Source organism: Ischnura elegans (genome assembly GCF_921293095.1).
Source record: "Ischnura elegans chromosome 13 unlocalized genomic scaffold, ioIscEleg1.1 SUPER_13_unloc_1, whole genome shotgun sequence".
Classification (NCBI taxonomy): Eukaryota; Metazoa; Arthropoda; class Insecta; order Odonata; family Coenagrionidae; genus Ischnura; species Ischnura elegans.
In genome coordinates this window covers 808,192-829,403 of record NW_025791657.1, presented here as the reverse complement: position 1 = coordinate 829,403, position 21,212 = coordinate 808,192, and the positions used below count along the sequence as shown (strand labels likewise).

Sequence of the window (21,212 nt, the reverse complement as noted above, 5' to 3'; positions counted from 1 at the left end):
CTCCAGGAAGGAGAGGGCCTACCCACCAATGTTCTAAAATACCCTTTGTGTACCCTTGCTGCAGGGTATAGGAAGGGTACACCTATCCTTCCTCTACCCTTTTTTGAGGCTGGCCAAACCCTTCCCATACACTCCAGGAAGGAGAGGGTGTACCCACCAATGTTCTAAAATACCCTTCGTGTTCCCTTGCTGAAGGGTATAGGAAGGTTACACCTATCCTTCCTCTACCATTCATTGAGGCTGGCCAAACCCTTCCTGTACACTCCAGGAAGGAGAGGGCCTACCCACCAATGTTCTAAAGTACCCTTCGTGTACCCTTGCTGAAGGATATAGGAAGAGTAAACCTATCCTTCCCTTGCCCTCAATGGAGGGTAAACCTCTCCTCAATGGAGGAGTTTATTTTTATCATGGAAGGGCATGGAAAAACTGTTGGAGTAGAGATTGTAATGAATTACTTGAATGGGAAGGTCTTTTTTTTCTTTCATATTTTTGGGATATCTTGCATTTTAATTTTCATGGCTGTCTTTCCAAAATCATCACCAGGTTATGACATGCACAATAAAAACTTTAGAAAGCAACTTTCCTGAGGCCATAATATCATACTTTGTTGTATATTAGTGTGCTACTTTGCTTTGTGCAATATTTCTTCAGTAGATGCTCGCTCGCGGACACATATTTTCTTATTTTGCATTTCACAATTTGGTGTCTCTTAAAAGATGCAACCCATGTAGCAGTGGCATAGAATTCAAATCCTGGAGACATGTGCTGAAATCACCCTGAAATAGCAGATTCTTGTAAAGTCCGAGTCATCACCAGTTCATTCCTGTTCCTGGCTTCCACAAAGCGATCGTATACCCATCTGTCGATCATTTAAAGCCTGTCAGTTTTCATTCTCCCTGATCTTATATCTTTCTCTCACATGGAACCTGGGTAACTCTTCAAAGGCAGTACGTTTAAAATCTTTTGCTCTGAAAATAAGTTCCCTTCATTTTGATGCCAGCACCACAGTTTTACCACTCCTGCTTGGATGAATCTTGGCGACATCAGTGTCAATATAGGGCTTATTCCCAAGAAGCAGTCAAGTAAAACATTTTTCCTCCCCACAACTCTTGTGGAGTCTTACCTTGAATAGCTCTATGTGGTACACGGTTAGTCATTACACATATTGTGCGATTAGCACGTTCTGCCATACCATTCTGTTCAGGGGTGTATGGGGTGCTAGTCTGATGCTCTATTCCATGTACCCTTAAAAATAATCAAACCTTTCATTAGGTTATTCATGACCATTGCCTGATATTACAACCTTAATCATTTTATCAGTCCTGTTCTCAACCCAAGCTTTAAATTCATTGAATCTATCAAATGTTTCACTTTTGGATTTCAAAAAAATAGCAAAATGGCTTCCTGGAATAATCATTAACAAGCACAAACATGAATTTTGCCCCAGCAGCTGAGACATCACTTATTCGACCAAAGAGACCCATATTTACCAGACCGAAAACTTGATTAACAGGCATGCTGACACCAATCCATTTTTATATGAAAGCATAGACAGTACGTTGAACATCCTTTTTCATATTAATTTAGAGCATCCCATGTGTGTATTTGTAAGGAGATAAATGTTTTTTCACTGTTACTTTTTCTGCAGTGTTTTGAAGGAGAAGGGGGAGCTGATGACAATTTGGGGCCTTCTGTGGAGACTAAGGGCTTCACTCAGAATGTGATTGAAAACAATTCACAGCTCACATGCTCAGCCCAAACCACTGAAATATACATTCCTGTGCCAGACTTGGTACTGCCCAGGGACAATGAGTTGGTAAGTTATGTTCTCATACACAGTGAAACCTGATTTGAACCACCTTCATTTGTACAAATTTCTCCGATGCTATAAGAAAGAGGGTGTCTGTCATACATATAAGTATATTTATGGGAAGTCACTCATAGTTATGCAACCGTCAGTTGAGGGCTTTTTCAGTTTGAAGCAGAAAGCTAAACCACACTAATATTTTTCAGTCAATATCACTTGTACAACACTGGAAATATTCTTATAGAAATGATGGAGTAGACTTGTTGACAACTGTGTGAAATCTCTGTTCAACCCATTTGTCTTGGTTATAACTGGGCTGTGTCTTATTATTGCCCTTTCTTTGTTTAAGCCATCTTCCTCCTTCATTTCAATGAAGGATCCAGCTTGTTGTGGCACTTCTTTATTAGCCTGGGTAAAGAAAAGATGAAGACAATTCAATGTACAGCGGAACCTCGATCTATCGTTCTGTGGCGTTACGTCGTTAAATCTGGTCGATTGTTCATGTAAGCCCAGACGGGAAAACTCCAACCGTTGGTCACAAGCTGGATCAGGGAAAGACCCCACAAACAAGAGAGCACACTCACAAGAAAAAAATTGCCAAAAATAATTTACGAGTATTTTCGTTCAATATCTATTCGAAGTAGAGTATTCAAAATCAGAATTATTACAGAAAACAACGATGATAACTAATGATCCCATAGGAAATATTACCAAACGAAATACCAGCAGTATAAATTTTCTAAAATCGGCTGTCCCACTAGCCGTCCGTCCAACAAGAGCGCCCAAGCAGAAGAGAGCTTGGCTCTTCCACCACGAGACAGGATTGAGGGTAGGGGTTTTTCGGAGGGAGCGTAGGGGTAGTGAGGGCGATGTTCTATCAGCTGCGTCACTGTCCCTCTTGACAGGCTGCTCCGCAAAACATCATCCCTGGGTTGGAGTGAACAGCATACCAGCCGGAATTTTCCCCTCAAACTTCTGGGTTGGAGACATCAGTCGAATCAGAGGGGTATTCATTGGAACACAAGGAGGGGAGAGACATAGTGGGGAGAGGTGTTGGAGGGAGAGAGATATGTGATAGGACTATGGTAATACTTCTCACTCCAAACTGCATACTAGAGACTCATCACCCATTTCCCCTTCATTGCCAAGGAGTAAGAATTCCTCCGCAGTAGTCCTATATAAGTATTGCACTGCAGGTAGGCTGGTTTGGGGCTGGTTTTGGATGCTGGCTTCAAATGCTGGTTTCCGGATGCAGGTTTTCTGGAGGCAGGATTTTCTGGAGATAGGATTTTCCGAGACAGGGCCTTTGTGGAAGGGCCTTTACGCGAAAAACCTTAGCACAAAAAGTCCTTAGCAGGAGAAGTTCTGCAGATAAGTTTGAAGGAATTTCTGGGGGGGTACCAGAAAGTTTTGGGGGCGGGAACACTAAAAAATGCCACAGTTCCAGCTGTTTTGCCTCTGCTCTAAGTGGCCAAAACTCTCATTCAAACCACACGCTCTTTGTGACATTACTCCTCCTCCCTAATTGAATATTGATATTCTGGAGTTTGATCTGTGAATGGCAAGAATCTCATTAGTACATTGGCCAGCTGGAGTGGTCTGAAGGAAACACATTTCCTTTATGTAGAGTGAATGTGTCTCTCTCAACCAAAGGAAGTTTTGTAAGGTCCCTTCAATTGTCAGTTTCCTTTGCGTTTTGTGAGTGAACATGCCTCAATTGAGGAAAACCTCGTACAGTACCTTCATCCATTGCAAAAACTTCCTCTTAACTGGGTGCTTGTTATGAGTTTCCGGTGTGGATGCTGGGGTTAGTCACTACTATGAATGCTTCCGTTCCAGTAAAACAACACAGTATGTATTTGTTTTTTTTTCGTGCCTCCTGATCGGTACGTTACAGCCAAAGATGACTTTTTTCATGTTTCAGGATTGAAGCTGTAAGGCTCGCTTTACCATTCTATAGCAGAATTGGACATGTGAGCGAAGGTGCAGTCAAAATGCATCTTGCATAAGAGTGAAATGCTAGAACACATGAGCCAAAATGAGTGAATGTGAGATGACAAAATAGCCCCTGTTCTAATTTTGTTCATGCTTTTGTGCAATTCCTAGCCATTTTAGAAATAAATGCCGTTCTAATCTGAGCAATTCCATGCCCCGTGTAAAACGGCCTTATCAAAGATTTTGGGTGTTTGCAATCTTGAATCACTTGGATTTTTTGTCATGTCAACTACATAGATGCCCATAGATGTAAAACAGCTCACAAACAAATCAGTCAATGATCCAGAATGTGGAAATTTTACTGCTGGAATCGTGTATGCTTCTTTCCTGTCACTTAATTTCCTTAACAAGACTTTTTTTGTAACATATCTATGGTTTTTGATGAGGGATACCTGTAGTAGATTCAAATATTTGATGAAAAGAATTTTTCTTCTGTGGAACGTGTTGGTGTGTTCATAAAAAGGAAAAAATTATTAGAGTTATTGTATAGAAATTTTTTAATAACTGACTTAAGGAGACAATGTCATCACAGACTTCTTGAAATTCTGTCTCAAAATGGATTCACAGATAATGAGGGTTTTACTTAACTCCTTTGCAAATAATGAGAAAACACTAATCTCTCTGTCGCTATTGTTGTGCCATGGACACTTTAAATACAACATATTATGCATTATAAATGGAAATATAAATCAAAGATCTACTGGATGGCATAATTTCTGAGTTTGAAGGTGAAGAATTTACCCTCTTTTACTGTGGCTAGCACATTGAGAAGCATTCCACACCAAGGTGTGCAGGGTGAACTGGTCATGTCAGCCATTTCATTTTAGGTTGTCACTAAAATCTTATGCAAACATGATTTCAGCCAGCATGAGTGGTCCTAGGTGAAAGAGGTTGTTTTATTGTTGTTATATATAATTATTTACATTTTTATTTTGCCCCCATTGATTCGCACCCAGCATTATCTTCTAGGTAACTGTGAAAGACGAGAATAAAGACCCTCTCAGTGAAGATAATTATCCTGTGATGAACACACCGGATGCAGATGGAATTTCAAGTAATGCTTTTGACCCATTGGCAACTGACGACTTGGTAAGTTCATGTTTGATTTGTTAAGCACATTTTTGCTACTACACAAATTCAGTCCTCCATGAAGTATTCCAATATCATTTACGATAATAACAGTACCTTTTCCCTTCCTTTATCAAATATGGAATAGGAATATGATCAGAGAAATATTTCCTCCAGGGAACATTCCTGTATCAATGGCCAGAAAAGTAAAACCTTAACCCTAACTTTGTCAAATGTGAATAAGTAAACTTGAGATGTATCATAAGTATTCATTAGGACTTTTACAGTTAATCATGTTGGATAAAGAAAAGCTTCTGGGCTATGTGTCCTTTGCAAATTTTTGGGTGGCACCAATGTTTCCTGACTATGGTTTCTTTTTCAAGGGGGATTAAGGGAATCAAAATCCCAAAAGTTTTGGCCCATTTCCCCGAAAGTTTTTTTCCAACTAACAGATATGTGTCGTTGGTGATGAAATTATTCAAAATGAATGGTTCATTGTTCTGAACAGAATAGGGGCATAGAGCTGCTCTGATCACTCACCTTTGCTCACTGAGCAATTGAGGGCTCTGATGTTAAGGCATTTCCCATTTTTGTCAGCATAGAAACACCATGCTCTCTCCCAATCACCACAAAACAGAAGGGCGGATCAACTTCATAAGTCCTAAGATATCTTTGAGGCAACTCTCCTGTCTGCTAACCTTTTCATTGGTACATATTTCTTCTCTTTTACATCATTTATAACCTTTACTATTCTTCCACCAGTCCTTCTACGACTTTTTATCAGGCCATCAGTCTCATTATGTGGTATAACTAACTGTATATGCCCCCATTCTGTTCTGTGGTATGACATCAGTCTCACATAACTAAGTATTACTGCTTACTGTCAAGGGTTTTCAGAAGAATTCTGTTTTCTGCCACTCTTTGTAGCACTTCCCCATTACTTACATGGCCGATGCATTTTATCTTCATCATTCTTTGGCTGCACCATATTTCGAATGCTTCTACTCTAGATTTTTCTGCTGCTGTCAACATCCAAGCCTCGCCTCCGTGAAGAGACATGTTGAAATGTTGTGACATGTTGCAAAGAAAATGGAAGGAAAACAAGTGAAATTCATGATACCTATTGTAGCATTTGGTACTCTCATGCTGAGTTATTGTGATGTCATATCAACAGATCACCGACCATAGTGTGGCTGGGCACCCCTAATGATTTGAATCAGGATTGCCTGGTGAAATCGTTCCAAATGAGAAAAACCTTTCATGGTGAATGATAAAACCTGTTGTGTTGGTTGTGGCTGGCTGTATTGCCACATAATCAGGTAATGCAGTTTCTAGTCAAATCTACCAAACATGAATTGCTCCTAAAAAAGGCATATTCTAATTGTAGCAAATGAGGATGTGGTGAGAACTGTATGGAGTAAATTATATGGGGGACTCAGGATTTGTCCTTCACCATATTTTGAAAGGGTATTAGGTAGATGTTGGCAAACCAGGGTGGCTGTTGAGAGGCATCAATTTCTTTCCGTGAACTGATTTTAATGGTGCATTTTATGTATTCAACTTCGATTTAAATGAAATATAACGATTTCTTATAATGGATGAAATCAACTTTTTTGTACTCAATCTGCACATGTAGACAAAGAATCTTGGTTGTCAATAATGATGTCATGAGACCTTGATGTCTCAAATTATTGCTGATAAATTTGTTGTTCCTTTTTAGGAAGGTTTTCCTATGGCTAATTGAAAAGGCAGATTAACTAAATGGGCCATAATTTGTTAAGTTGATAAATTTATCCCGCCTTCTCTGAGGTCAGAATAGCTAATCAGGGAATTTTCCAGTTATGCGTATGCCCTATATTTGATGTGTTGGTTGTGATCTTTTTGCTTCTAATAGCAATTGGTGAAAACCTGTATCAATGAAGTGTTAATTCTCTTTTTTCCTCAGAGTGGCATGGGAACATGTGGGTCCACTTCTGTGAAATCTGATCTGTTCAATGATGATGGAGGAGGATATGCACTCAATGCAAGCACTAATGACCTCGTGTTCCAAGCTTCTGATCAGGTAGTCATAATAATAATAATATTAATAAAAATATTTTAATTGGTCCAGTGATTTGTTTAGACAAACATAAGACATGTAAAGGAGTGCATAAGGTACAAAAACAGTACTAATGAAGAAAGAAATAAATTTTTATATGAATAAATTCATTGTAACTATGTATATAGTTTGTTGCTCAAAAAGTTGCAGTTAACATGAACACAACGGGGTGATATAATATAGTAAATTTTTGAAGTAGGGGGTGGCTGGCTGTGGAAGGAGAGATTTTACGTAAGAGCTGCAGCATCCTCTTTTGAATTTTGAAGATTATTTTATAATTGGGTCAACGGCCCCAGATAAGGATACTAAACATCACATTCCGGTAGAATTCACCATAATAAAATGGGATTAATACATAAGTAACTATAATTTATCTGATAGAATAAAAAAACAAGTAGACCTCATTTTTCTGCAGATCTTCTGAATGTGTTCTTCCAAGGAGACTATTATCAAGTTTTACGCCCAAATATGGAGAACTAAGGTTTTGTGGAATATACATAAATTTTTACAGAGATCCATTAGTTTGGAGCTGGTTGCATACACTGTAGAGTCACGTGCATTGGTAAACCTTAAAATTTAAAAAAATAATATATTCAGATTATTACCTTAAATGTTATATTCGTTTGCTTAAAGTAACACACTTCTTAAACAGTTGCTACCTGTGAAGCACCCTTAAAAAAGCACCAAATATGAAAATGTTATGATAATAGCATGCCAACGATCATTTTAGGCTTACTTTTTGTATGTTAAGAGGGAGGTATGATACCCACTGTACTTAAGGTTAGATAGGCAGTGGAATGAGTAAAACTTGCCATTGTTGTTTGCAAGCTATGAATTGCTCCTTTATACTCCAAAGCTATTTATTGCCTGGCTCACTACAGAATACCAAACTATTTTATCCTGACATGTAGAATTACAACTCCTTGGATCATTATAGTAACCTTGGTAGATATATTAACGCTAAGGAAATAGTCATATAAAGCAGGGACTATGATTATCATCCACAAAAGGCAGAAGAATTTTAAAAGGCTACCATGGGAATTAACGGTTGGTAATAGGTCCAGGCATTGTAGTAGGATGAGCTAACGATATGATGCAGTCTTGGCTAGTGAGTTAACTCATCTATCTCTCAACACAGCATGCTTTGTATTTTTTCCGTACTCTTGCAAGTGATTTGCCCAAAATTGAATTTCATATCTATATTTTGAAAGATTAATAAAAATTTTGATCATGATATAAAACATCTAGCAGATAAAATCCACAGAATATAAACACTTTTAGCATGTGTGGAAGATGAGTCAAAGTAAAGAATAATGAGGGCAACAATATTTTGAAGCAATTTAAAAAATTAAACTCAAATCCCAGTCATTCATTCAAACATTAGACAAAAAATCATTCACATTATGTAGTAGTTTACACACAATACACATGTAGTAGTTTTTATTAGTAGTAGTATTAGTAGAATTAGTATCAAGTAAAAACTTGATACTAATTCTGCATTTTCTTGATAGCATGAGTTATTTCCCTTTTTGAGCACTCTGATACATTATAGTTATTGTACAATTTAGTGCATGTAAATGTGACACACAAGCTGTAACTGTGAATATAAATGAGTGAATTTTTGGGGTAGTGTATAGATATTTATCAATGCAATATATGATAATCATTTTTTTTTTTGCAAACTCCCCAAGCTCAGTATATATTTCCATCTCCCTGTCTTTAATGATGCTGATTGTAAACTAATATGCAGGCAAAGGCGTTAACATCTTCCCAAGGTGAAGAGGTGGATGCTAAAGGTAGTGGAGGCATCGTGACAGGCCTTGACTTTATGCAGGTTTTAGCCAAGAAAGAACTATCTCCCAAGGAGACTGATGCCACTGAGGTATGCATGAAATTCACATTCAATTAACCCATTATTCCCCATATTGCATGTTGGGCTTTTACCTTTGGTTATTTTTTTATGTTACGGTTTCTTTTGACCTAGTTAAGATTAATTTTTTGAAAAAATTATCATATTCATCATAATATATGATTTGCATTATGTTGTGTTTACACAATGCTGGGCAAACTCCAGAAAATAAAAACAAAAAAGAACTTTTCAAAACTTAGGTTGCATATTTTATTTTTCATCATCTTTTCTGATGCAATGTTCAATAATATTCTGCGTGGAATTAAACAGCTCATTTCACAACAGAACTTATCTCTGATTTGCACACTCGACATCTTGGCTGGGAATTATAAGTATGCCTGAAAATGAAATGCCCTATTCTCCCTTGACGAGCATGCTGGGGTTTGTAATTTTTCCTAAGGTTTCCTGCCATTGGGCACCGATTTTCATGCCAAATGTCATCAGCAATTGTATTGGAAACAATTTCTTGCCTCAGTAGAATTTTACGATCTCGGACCGAAATTCTAACAAAGGAATGCCTTTGCCCATGACTTTGGCATAAAATCACAACGGATTCACTGCTGCACTATCGACCGCTTTTAAGAATTAAGGTTGTTACCCTTAATCTGGATAGGATAACATACAACATAATTATCAGGTAAATCTACCCCTCCCATTCCCTGATAGCAATCGTTGATGACATTTCGATTTTCTTCAGGAATCATCATGAATAGCTTTTCATCTTTACTTTGGGTTCCCTATTACGGTAATTTGAAGCAACAGTGATGACAGAGTTATCATGCATTTGCAGTAAGAGAATATGTTTTGACTTGTCAAACAAATAGTAGAAATCCCTGTTAGTTTTTTGTCAGATCTCTCGAAGACATGAGTGGGCAATTTTCCGTTCGATTTTCTCTTACTGTTCCTGTTGCAAAATATCAATTGTCACTTAAAAGCTGCTGATAGATTGTAACCGCTGAAGAAATTATAATAATTCTTGGTAAGTAATTTTGGAGACTTTCTAAATATCCAGCAAATTTAGAACAAACCTTTCTCTTGTTGAACTTAGAAATCCTAGAAATATCACTTTCAAGTTTAACCTCTCCATATGGAAAAAACTGATTGCCTGTAGATGAGGTACACTACAACGTATAACCTACTCTAAATTGTTCCCCTCGAATGAACATTTTAGCTGTGTGCCACCTGAAATATGGAACCATACGTTGGGAAATTTCTTAACTGAATCAAATTTTGGTTTAGTCTTTTGAGGAAAGGTCCGACTGTCAAAAATGTATTACTTTTATGCAGTGTAGAATTATTGGAAAGCTGTCGATATTTATTTAATTCATGGAACGGAATCTGCGTCATACGTTGCCTTACAATTTTGACCGGCATCTCCTTTTGGCTTGTCCAGTACTACATAGTGTGCAGTAATATATGTTACCTGTATAACATTATCAGTTCAATTATTTTTTTAAAATCTGCCTTACTCTGAGTAAATTTGTGGTTATATATCTCCTCAGCGCAGTTATTTGAGTAGCTCAAAATTAATTCAAGTAATTACCCACTGATAAATAAGTGACAGATCTCAATTGGTGAGTGGCCTCCATACTGAGTAATAATTATTAATTAATTGTTTCTTATGCTTTTTTTGCACGCAGAAATTTGGGACTACTTCGGGAGTAGATTCAATATTTTCAAGTTTAGATGAACCTGTTTGTCCTGTGCCTCTTTTACTTGGACGATTTTTTTAAATACTGCATGAGTAAACTGATTTGCCTTGCAGCACCTCCTGGAATCATTCATATTTGAAATACTGATAAGAGGTAATCCCCATTGTAGTTCCAAAGCTTAGACAATATCATACATCGCCTCTCATGTTAATTTATATTCTTCAGTTACCTCCTTGATGCTTCTTCTAATGAATGCGTTTGAGGCATAGGAATAACAGGTAAAATGTTCTTCCTTTATTTAATTTGAATGAAACCACCAGATGAATGTTTTGCAAAAATGCTGAGCAAAAACTACTGCGTTGTTATTGATATAATTACTGGATGATGGATAGAAATGCATTTCAGAGGAATATTAAACTGATATGGACCCAACTGAAACTAGATTATTAGCCTCACAACACCTAAGCCATAGAAGAAAAGAGAGTTACTCGGGATTGCACGGAGAAATTCCTAAGAGTGACTAGAGGAACACTCCACCTTCCATCACAATCCTGCTTCAACTAATACGTTTCTCACCCTCTCATTCTACCGTCTCTGAAACAGAATGCATCTTAAGCTGAATTTAATGTCCACAAAGAAATACTTCCACTCAATGACATGGGAATGACATTGCCCTGTATTGGTTCCATGTGTGCTTGTAACAGTTAGACTACTAAGTATCAGTGTTTTTGTTATGTAAAATTCGTACAGATGGCCATCTTGGAATTCAAAATGCTATTCTTGCTTTACTTTATAAACTCACAACCTGTCAGTGCCAAAATTGCAACTGAACTGCCTCAAAAGACTACATTGTTGATTAAATGCCATACTGATAAGTTTTGTTATGCTTTGAGAACAGTCCTCTGGTCTGCCAGAGAATTCCCATTGTTGTGTGAACGTAACACTCTTAGCAACAACCATATTTATATGTACCAGGAATGGCGAAATTTCGTGACAAAAATAAATATGATGAATTAAGAATCTTAGAACTTAGAAAAAAATACTTCTAGTGGGCTTACTCAATAACACTTTGTAAAACATCATTTTTTGTAGAACTTCAAGGCTTCGGAAATGGGCAAATTTTGAAGTTAGATAAAAATTATTATTTTAGTGAAAATGTTTACAAAAGTAACTGAATAAAAACGAAATATATTTCAGAAATTCAGAAAACCTGAGAAAAAATTATCCTTCAGAAAGGTATTTTTCTAATAATTACGATTCAATAATATTGCGTTTATGCAATGCTGGGGATTAATGGGTTAAATTAATAGAGAAAAGTGATGTTTGGGGGAAATCCTGAATTTGAATGATTGTAAACACGGGCACTTGAGCCCAAATTTTGAGATCTATATCATTATTTTTAAATATGTGCACGACATATTGTAACCGTTGCCGCTTGGCAATTGCCGCTCACAATGAAAGGAGAACTGCTTCAATATCGTGAGTGATTATGTTTGTGTGTATACAGTGAAAATTGAATGGAGTGTTGAGTGTTTCCCCCTCCCCCCACGATTCCCTACTTTCGCAATTTTGTGGTTTTTCTGTGATCTGTATGCGACCAGTGGAAGGTCCACATTTTTCCCAATCCCCTCCCTGCAAATACCTGTGAGCAGCAAATGGAGAGTGACGGATTCGGCACCCCTTCCTTCTACAAAATGAGAACATGCTTTGGCTATCCCCCTGCCCCATGGTGAGGATTCTATGAAGACCCGCTTTTTCCAGAGTTTCCTCCAGTTGTCCCAACCTCAGAAAATACCAATCTTTGTTAATTAAGCACGGACGAATTCCAGCTTGAGGAGACATATCGACCCCAGCTTTGTGTTACAGCAAAAGGCTATGCCCGACAGGTGGAGGTGTGTAGCCTGTCAGTTTGAGGAGAGGCAGAATGAGCAGAGAATAGTGGAGGTTAGCCTGTGAGGTGAAGAGTGGCGAAGAAGAGGAAATAGGAGAACTGATCAGTGGATTTGCCATGCCAAGAGGAATAAGGTCAACCCACGACACCTTGAATTAAATATTCTCTTAGCCTATGGTGAATGAAGACGCTGCTGGAGCCAGCTGAGGAGGTCATCCCCATCCATGATGGAGAGCCAATAAGTAAAACTGTTATCCTGCTGGACTTCCCCTCAGTTAAGAAGATTCACAAAGAAATCCCCTATGTAATCAAGAATAGAAGAATTAACTCTGATGAAGACCTGTTGTCCTGCAATATTTGTACCTTCCCTTTTGTTTATTCTTTTGGCCCTCCCTTTTTTGACGGAAAGGAATTAATATTTTAGTATTTATGACAGCGTATTATTGGGGAGTGCTTAGGATTAGTGTTGGCATTGTCACTTTCATTTCTTTTATATTTAGCAGAAGATTCACTAGAAAGGAATATTCTTTTGTTTCTTGTGATTTTAGAGATGTCATTTGTATTTGATAAGTATGAAATCTGCTTACTTTCAGCCTACTGATACAGAGGATGGAGAACTGGTTCTGAATCCCACAACGGCCATAGAGTCTATGACAGAGACGGAGGGTGAGTGATCTTCAGTGTTTGAAAATGACGCTTCACTGAAATGACTTATAACTGAGTCCAACTTGGCGAATGTCCAAAAACTGAATTTCAAAATTCAATTAAATTTTCCAAACATTACATTAAATTTTTTAAATATAGATTTTTTTCTATTTTACTCATGAATTCGTCAATATATCTCTCAGACTCAGAATTCAATAAAATTATGAATTTAATTTTTTTCGTACTTCCTTTCTACTCTATATTTCAGAAAAGCTAGTTCTTCGTCAATATTTTCATTAAGTTCACTGAAGATTTTATTTTTACATGTGGCTTGACCCCGGGTCCTCAATGTAACAACTGGGCACTTTAACCACTGGACTAAATCTCACCCTTTGCAGAGTGGCTCTTATGCATGGATATATTTGACCTGTAAATTTTAAACTGCATTTCAGTTTAAATAATTTGGTTTTATAACCCCATATGGGGGCTGATTCAAGGAATGCCCCCGGTGGGCAATGTATAACACAGGAAAATTTGATTGAATTGTGAGACCTGGTTTTTGGACATTTCCCTTGTGATAGATGTAGCATCTATATTTTTAATCCATCTATACATTCTATAGTTTATGATTTATATTTCTGCTTGAGATTGTAATCAGGTCGGCAAATATCTAGTAAAATTTTCGTCATGCTTCAGTGACATTAACCAATATATGCAGTCATTTGCATTCATATGGGAATTCCAGTGTACTCTACCCAACAATTTAGTCTTTAAGACTTGGTAATAGAAAAAATACCAATAAATAACTTGTGAAGAATAATAAGCATGAGATTTCAATTATGTACCATGTCAACTTTGCCGTCCATAGACAAAATGAACTTTTTTTTGTGTTCTAGGCAACTGCTTTAATAGGCCTAACAGTTGTTAATGGATAAAGTGTGATGAGGTAAAAACTGATTTGGCTAAAAATAGGCTAAACTCAATTTCAAAACCTTGTGTGAAGCAGTTGTAGTTCTACAGAGTAGTGACAGTGGTTAACCAGGCCCTGCTAACTTATTCTCGTTAGCTAAGATTTCAAGGTTATAGCTTCTTCCAAATTGTTAAAGGTGGTACAGCGATGTACAAGGCATCACCCTTTTTGAGAGTGGATATGAGAAGTTTGAATTAATTATTTAACTTCTGCTGCTAAGTTAATTTTTTATTAGGATGTTTTAGTGGTATTTTCTACATTGCTTCACATTTAAATACTTTGAGTTTTATGAAAATCACTCTGGACTTTTCAAAATTGTAATATCAATGTGGTCATTGCTTCTGAAAATAGATAAATTATAAGGGAAGAGTTAGGGAATTGGAAAATGGATACATGTTCGCAACCTGTAAATCAGGTATCATTGCCAATTTTCAGCCTTTTCATGTGAAGTTTATGAGTCGACAAAGTGAGGAAATGAAATAGATATTCTTTAAGACTTACTCATGAATCAGGCTGCATGGTGATTGCTTGCTAGACTTAATCCATGATGAATTCAACCCTGAATACTGGGTCAGCAAGTGAAACCAGACGATTGTAGATTGCCCTAAGACGGAGTCAGGAAGTAGTATGTGGGAAGGCCTACTGATATATCACAAAATGTACTGTGTGCTTTTTCAGTGCGTCTTTGCATTCAAAGCCTTTTATCAAAATTTTGGATGCATTTTGCAAACACACAAGCTTTTTGCCATTTTAACATTCTGTGTTACTGGTCTGTACTGATGGCTTTTGAAACTAATCCGTTCTGAACCATCCAGACTCTCAAACTAAGACTGTCAGAAAGACATATCAGCGGAACTGTGAGAGCACATTCAAAGGGAGCGTTAGAACCCTTTCCACTCTTCTCATATGGGGTGTGCATTAGGGTGGATCGGAAAATCGATTTTTTCGAATCCATCTGGCCCAGTGAGAAAAAGATGTGGGACCGATCAAAAATAAGGCCTGAAAAATTTGAGACCTCTAGGTCAACCCCTGACCCTCGCTCAAATGCAATTTAGAGGGGGAGGGAAAAAATTCTAAATATGTAATATTTTATGGTCATTCCCTATAGATTTTGCCGAGTTACTGCCCTTTTAGGGCAAACGTTTCGTGCATTTTGACGTATCTGCCATCGTTTAGCCACAAAATGCCTAATTTGAGTCCGCGTCCGCGAAGAAAATAATCCAACGCCCACGCAGCGTCGCGGATACAAGAACGGCAGGCCGATCCCGTCCCCTCCCCGCTTGCTTCTTCCCCTCCCACGCCACAAATACTGCAAAATTCATCCCGTGTGTGCTGCTAGGAGGGCGTTCATCTTTGATAATATAAATCGGAGGATGGTAGAAGATGAAAAAGGATGATTAGTGAGACGACTTGTCTCTTATTTGGCGCCTCGTTGGCGTTAAACAAATCGATGTTACCAACATTTACAGAAGTGATGAAATATTTTTCAATCCGAGAACGCAGGAATAAGGAGTCTACGGTCTATGAAAAGGCCTCTCGAGTGGCTATAAAGGTGTGCGAACTTTGGATATGTGCTTCTATTCTGGTATTGTCCGACAGCTGCGACTAAATGAATTTTGTTTGAAGGCCGCTCGCGTCCTCCCCGCTCGCCTCTACTACGCCCAAAATGCACCAAAATTCACACCAAGTGCGTCTTTCTTCGTTAGTCTAACTAATATTTGATGTTTCAGCATCGTCGGTGGAGGAACAATCACGAAAGAATTACTAAATTATCTCCTTTACAGTCTGTTTTTTCTTATTTCAGTATCATTCCTAGTCTCTCGCTGCTGTCAATAAAGTTTTGGAGAATTCTTTCACGATTCTCTCGTCCGTATGTTTAATAAAAGGAATATTTAACTTCAAATTTGAACGTTAATCAATAGATTTTTGAATTTCCACAGCGCTAAGGTCAGATAAAACCGGAGGTGCCGTGGTCTCTCTCCAATATATCATCAACGGGTAGTCCTTTACATCGATATTCTAATTCAGCAATTAAAAAATCTCAGATTGGTCGCCAAACGTATCCTTGCAACAACGCAAATTGGGTCCCTAGATTGCCCTCCCAATGTTTATGTCGAAATTCTAAGTCAACTTTGTGCAATTAGAAAATATACCATTGCAAGGATGAAATATGATTTTATGCTTTCCCCGCGAATGACGTGGGTAAACTCTTCTCGGGAGACAAAACATTTACCCCTGAGGATGAGCCCCAATTCGGAGCTTGAAACTTAGGTCATTATGGAAAAATTAACACGGTGGGAATCCCGAGAAGAGTTCACCCACGCTGCAAGGGATGTTGGAATTATGCTGGCAGCATAGGGATGATGCCTCCTTTTTAGGCGGTTTTCTCTTGGTACCATCGCATTCACATCCATTTTAATTTTGTTTATCTACTTTTCACTCGGAAAGGATTCGAGAATCGCAGATTTTATAACTTTTGCTATTCCTCCGACGGGGGAGGCAAACCCCCAAAAGTGGTACCCTGTTTCTTCAAGTAACACCACACACTTGGATTGATAAGTCGTCTTGTCTTTTTTTATCAGACAGGAGTATAGTCTTTCATTCCATCAAAATGGAGCCCTTTGATAACATCCTTTGATACGTCTCTTTTCGTATTCTCGGTAATTATTATCTTATTCTGTCTAGTAATTCTGGTACACTACCTTGGATATATCTTGCAAAGTTATGATTTTTGCGTCAGCTAAAGTTGCGAGAGCGATCATTCCTGCTGATTGGTTTTTGCATATACCTCTATCACAGTTGGCAGACTTATTTTCCCCGCAGAAGTTCCAGTTTGACTTTAGTCCTTAACGTTTATTTCGTGAGGAACGTAGAGATATAAATCGGCAGATTTCTCGTCAGTTTAATTTTCTTCGGATGAATTGATGAAGAAAATTTTTGATGCTATTTTTCCGTTCAAGAATTGAGGATGTTAACTCAACGCTCTCTTTCGATTCCCTTTTTTCCTCAGTTGTCGCGTTTCTTTAGGATTCAATCCAGCAGCCATCGTCTTTCGTTTCGTCCGCTTGTCTCTCAAAATACTTCTTCATTAAGGGGAACCTTAATCTCCTTCTTGCACACACACGCAAAAAATCGCATAATTTCTAATTTTCCTTTAAAATTTTTTCAGTTTTGTACTTAAATAAAACCCTAATTTTGGTCTACTCGCATTTTCCGTAAGTTTTAGCACTTCCTGTTGTACCGCTATATCCATTTAATCACACACATAATGGAAGAGAATTGCGTCAGCATATTTCGAACGCCCTTATAGCCACTCGAGAGGCCTTTTCATAGACCGTAGACTCCTTTCCTGCGTTCTCGGATTGAAAAATATTTCATCATTTCTGTAAATGTTGGTAACATCGATTTGTTTAACGCCGACGAGGCGCCAAATAAGAGACAAGTCGTCTCACTAAGAATCCTTTTTTATCTTCTACCATCCTCCGATTTATATTATCAAAGATGAACGCCCTCCTAGTAGCACACACGGGATGAATTTTGCTGTATTTGTGGCGTGGGAGGGGAAGAAGCAAGCGGGGAGGGGACGGGATCGGCCTGCCGTTCTTGTATCCGCGACGCTGCGTGGGCGTTGGATTATTTTCTTCGCGGACGCGGACTCAAATTAGGCATTTTGTGTCTAAACGATGGCAGATACGTCAAAATGCACGAAACGTTTGCCCTAAAAGGGCAGTAACTCGGCAAAATCTATAGGGAATGACCATAAAATATTACATATTTAGAATTTTTTCCCTCCCCCTCTAAATTGCATTTGAGCGAGGGTCAGGGGTTGACCTAGAGGTCTCAAATTTTTCAGGCCTTATTTTTGATCGGTCCCACAACTTTTTTTCACTGGGCCAAATGGATTTGAAAAAATCGATTTTTGCGATCCGCCCCAATGTACATTCCCTGAAGCCATAATATAAAATTCCGGATCCGATTCCCTCGCTACTATGGATCCAATGTATCTGGTGAAGGGCAATGAGCGGATATTGGGATGTGATGCATCCCATCTGACCATCCCTATAAAATACATAATGACCTAAAGTATGAGATCATTAATTCTTCCCTGCCTTTATACTTGGAATAATTTTTAAATAATGCAAGGTGTAGTGGCTATGAGAGTTTCGTTAGAAATAGAGAATAGTGCCCCTTACAGAAGGTGTTCTTCATTTACTGCTAATGTTGTTCTTACAAATATTTCTTTTTTTAATATATGTTGTCCTTGAAGGTAAGTTTTTAGGATATCATTATAGTAGTTCATATTATTACTCCTCCATCTTCCTCTCTATTATTAATTATGCTGACAATGATGGTTTTGTGAGCTATAATTGCCTTCTGGCCCCCATAGTTACTGTCAATTTTTACTGCATAGTTTAAGTCTTACATTACAAGAAAGTATTTGCATTTAATAATCCCTGACTTTACTTATTTTATGTGAATTTCTTTTCTAGAGTCCTCATTTCCTGAAAGAGCCCTAGCCTTGTTTGCAGGGAATAATAATGTGAGGGAAGTGAGGAGACGCTTCATTGTAGATGGGAAATCGTGCACAGGTAGTCCTCACATAGCAAAGAAGCCTTATTCCTGCGGTGAATGTGATAAGTCTTTCTCTCGTAAGGACAACCTTATCCGTCACACTCGGACTCATAGGAAGGGGAAACCTTATTCGTGCAATGAATGTGATAAGACTTTCTCTAAAAACAGCCACCTTGTCCGTCACATTCGGACTCATACGAAGGAGAAACCTTACTCTTGCTATGAATGTGAAAAGTCTTTCTCTAAAAAAAGCCACCTTGTCAGTCATATTCGGACTCATACGAAGGAGAAACCTTATTCTTGCAGCCAATGTGATAAGTCTTTCTCTCATAAGAGTACACTTGTCATTCACATTCGCACTCATACAAAGGAGAAACCTTATTCGTGCTATGAATGTGATAAGACTTTCTCTGAAAAGTGTAACCTTGTCCGTCACATTCGGACTCATACGAAGGAGAAACCTTACTCTTGCTATGAATGTGAAAAGTCTTTCTCTAAAAAAAGCAACCTTGCATGTCACATTCGGACTCATACGAAGGAGAAACCTTACTCTTGCAATGAATGTGATAAGTCTTTCTCTGAAAACAGCCACCTTAACCGTCATATTCGGACTCATACAAAGGAGAAACCTTATTCGTGCTATGAATGTGATAAGTCTTTCTCTGAAAAGTGTAACCTTGTCCGTCACATTCGGACTCATACGAAGGAGAAACCATATTCATGCAATGAATGTGGTAAGTCTTTTTCTGAAAGAAGCCGCCTTAACAGCCACATGCGGATTCATACCATTTAGAATCCTTATTTGTGCAATGAATGTGAAAAGTCTTATACTACCAAACAAAGCCTTGTCTTACACATGCGGGTACACCGGAAAGAAGATTATTCTAACAATGAATGTGAAAAGACTTTCTCCTGATAGATCCACCTTTTCTTACGTTTTGAAACACACAGGGTTATGTCTTGGGCGTCTTATTAATTGGTATTCATTAGCAATGAAGGTAAATAATTCTTAATGTTATGAGTTCCGCATGAATGAAATAATAAAATGTACCATAATGTTTAAAATGGTAAAAAATATTCAGTTAGTCCTGTGACCGTATTTCATTTATGTTTAAGTATATTTGTTCTTCTAAATGTTAAGGACTAAATAATTTATTTCTTTATATTTAACTGCTATTTTTTTAATGATAGAAAATTATTTACATTTAAATGTAAGACGTGGGTAAATTATTTTTTATTATTACGTGTACTGCTTCTATGAAATGAAATATATGTCTCATAATTTTGAAATTGATATAATACTATTCAGTTAGGTCTGTGACCTAATTTGATAGATGTTCAAGTAAATTTTATCTGCTGTATTTTCAAGGATTAAATAATTTATGCCTGTTTATTTATCTGGTTATTTTTTTACTGTTAGAAAACTATTAAGGTTTAAAGGTAAGTTATGCATTTCAACACTTTCGATAAAAACTTGAGGCACTTTGTCTCAAGAGTAATTTTCAATGTAATGTCAATGTTTATTGTGTGATTAATCAATGTTTAATTTTCTAATGAATGTTAGTTCATGTAGTGCTTTTATGTCATTTATATGTTCAAATGACTATAGTATGTCCTCTTGAAAGCACATCTAGCCATGGTTAATGCTTAAATGATATATGCCAGGTATTTTTTTCTCAGGTGAATGGCCATATATTTGATGGTAACTGTGTCCCGTTTATAGACACGAAACAAATAACTTCCGTGCTGTGTACAAATACATTTGTTAGGTAGTTGGCCGTATTACACGCGTGGTTTTGCGTGTCGAGATATATCAATTGAGATGATTATATCATGGACAAAATATTTCACGTAAAAAATGTGGTCAATATACATATATTTATCGCAGTTAATGAAAAGCATGGTTTTCTAAGTCCGCAAAGGCATTGCTATAATGTATGTATTTATGAAGCGAAGTTTGCATGCGCTACAATGTAATACTGTATTATGTTCAAGTGATTGTCTGTATACACCGCTTTGCAAATGTCTTACCGTCGGCGTCAAAATGATGTGCCACTTTAATTTGCAAATTTATATCTGGATCTTTGTGAATGCCGTAATAATGAATAACAGGATATTTTGAAGGAAATTTTATTATAAATCCTTATTTCTTTGTTATGGAAATTTCAAAATTGAAGACGCGAGTGCGAGTTTTGTTCTAAAATAACGAAAATACTTGCACACTATCAAGTCCTATATTACTTAATTTGCATTTTGTTTTAATAATTGATGTATGAGTTCCCAGGAGTAGTATCAAAATGCCGAAGCTGGGACAAGGTCAAATTAAGCGTTCCCTTTCACTCCCAGTGAATTCCAGACACGTGCCGAGCCCATAGCTTCTCCCACTCGAGTTGGATATGTTCCCATTAGCAGTTACCAAGGTCTTAACACGTGTGGTTGCAACGTGACTCCTCCCACTCCTGCATATAAATGACTCCCGAGTGATTATTACCTCATTCAACGTTAACATGACCTCCAGAACTGTTGCTGAGCTGCGAAGAGATCCCGAAGCCTCCCTGGAGGACACCAATCTCCGGGTGGAGAAGCAGTCAGATCCGGATACTTA

At 37.7% G+C, this 21,212-nt stretch overlaps 1 protein-coding gene across 1 annotated transcript; it reads left to right on the top strand.

The window, feature by feature from the left end:
* Window positions 1-1,782: 1,782 nt before the first annotated feature.
* Window positions 1,783-20,735, top strand: LOC124172454 (gastrula zinc finger protein XlCGF57.1-like). The gene is made up of 6 exons (XM_046551895.1): window positions 1,783-1,816; window positions 4,772-4,891; window positions 6,816-6,932; window positions 8,719-8,850; window positions 13,014-13,086; window positions 18,526-20,735. The coding sequence occupies exons 2-6, from the start codon at window positions 4,826-4,828 to the stop codon at window positions 19,398-19,400; spliced, it is 1,263 nt and encodes a 420-aa protein (XP_046407851.1). The 5' UTR covers window positions 1,783-1,816; window positions 4,772-4,825; the 3' UTR covers window positions 19,401-20,735.
* Window positions 20,736-21,212: the final 477 nt, after the last annotated feature.

Excerpts from the sequence above, each read along its gene's own strand:
- LOC124172454 (XM_046551895.1), top strand. The coding sequence starts at position 4,826 with ATGAACACACCGGATGCAGATGGAATTTCAAGTAATGCTTTTGACCCA. Across the intron at positions 4,892-6,815 it reads CATTGGCAACTGACGACTTG|AGTGGCATGGGAACATGTGG; the intron begins GTAAGTTCATGT and ends TTTTTTCCTCAG. Across the intron at positions 8,851-13,013 it reads AGGAGACTGATGCCACTGAG|CCTACTGATACAGAGGATGG; the intron begins GTATGCATGAAA and ends GCTTACTTTCAG.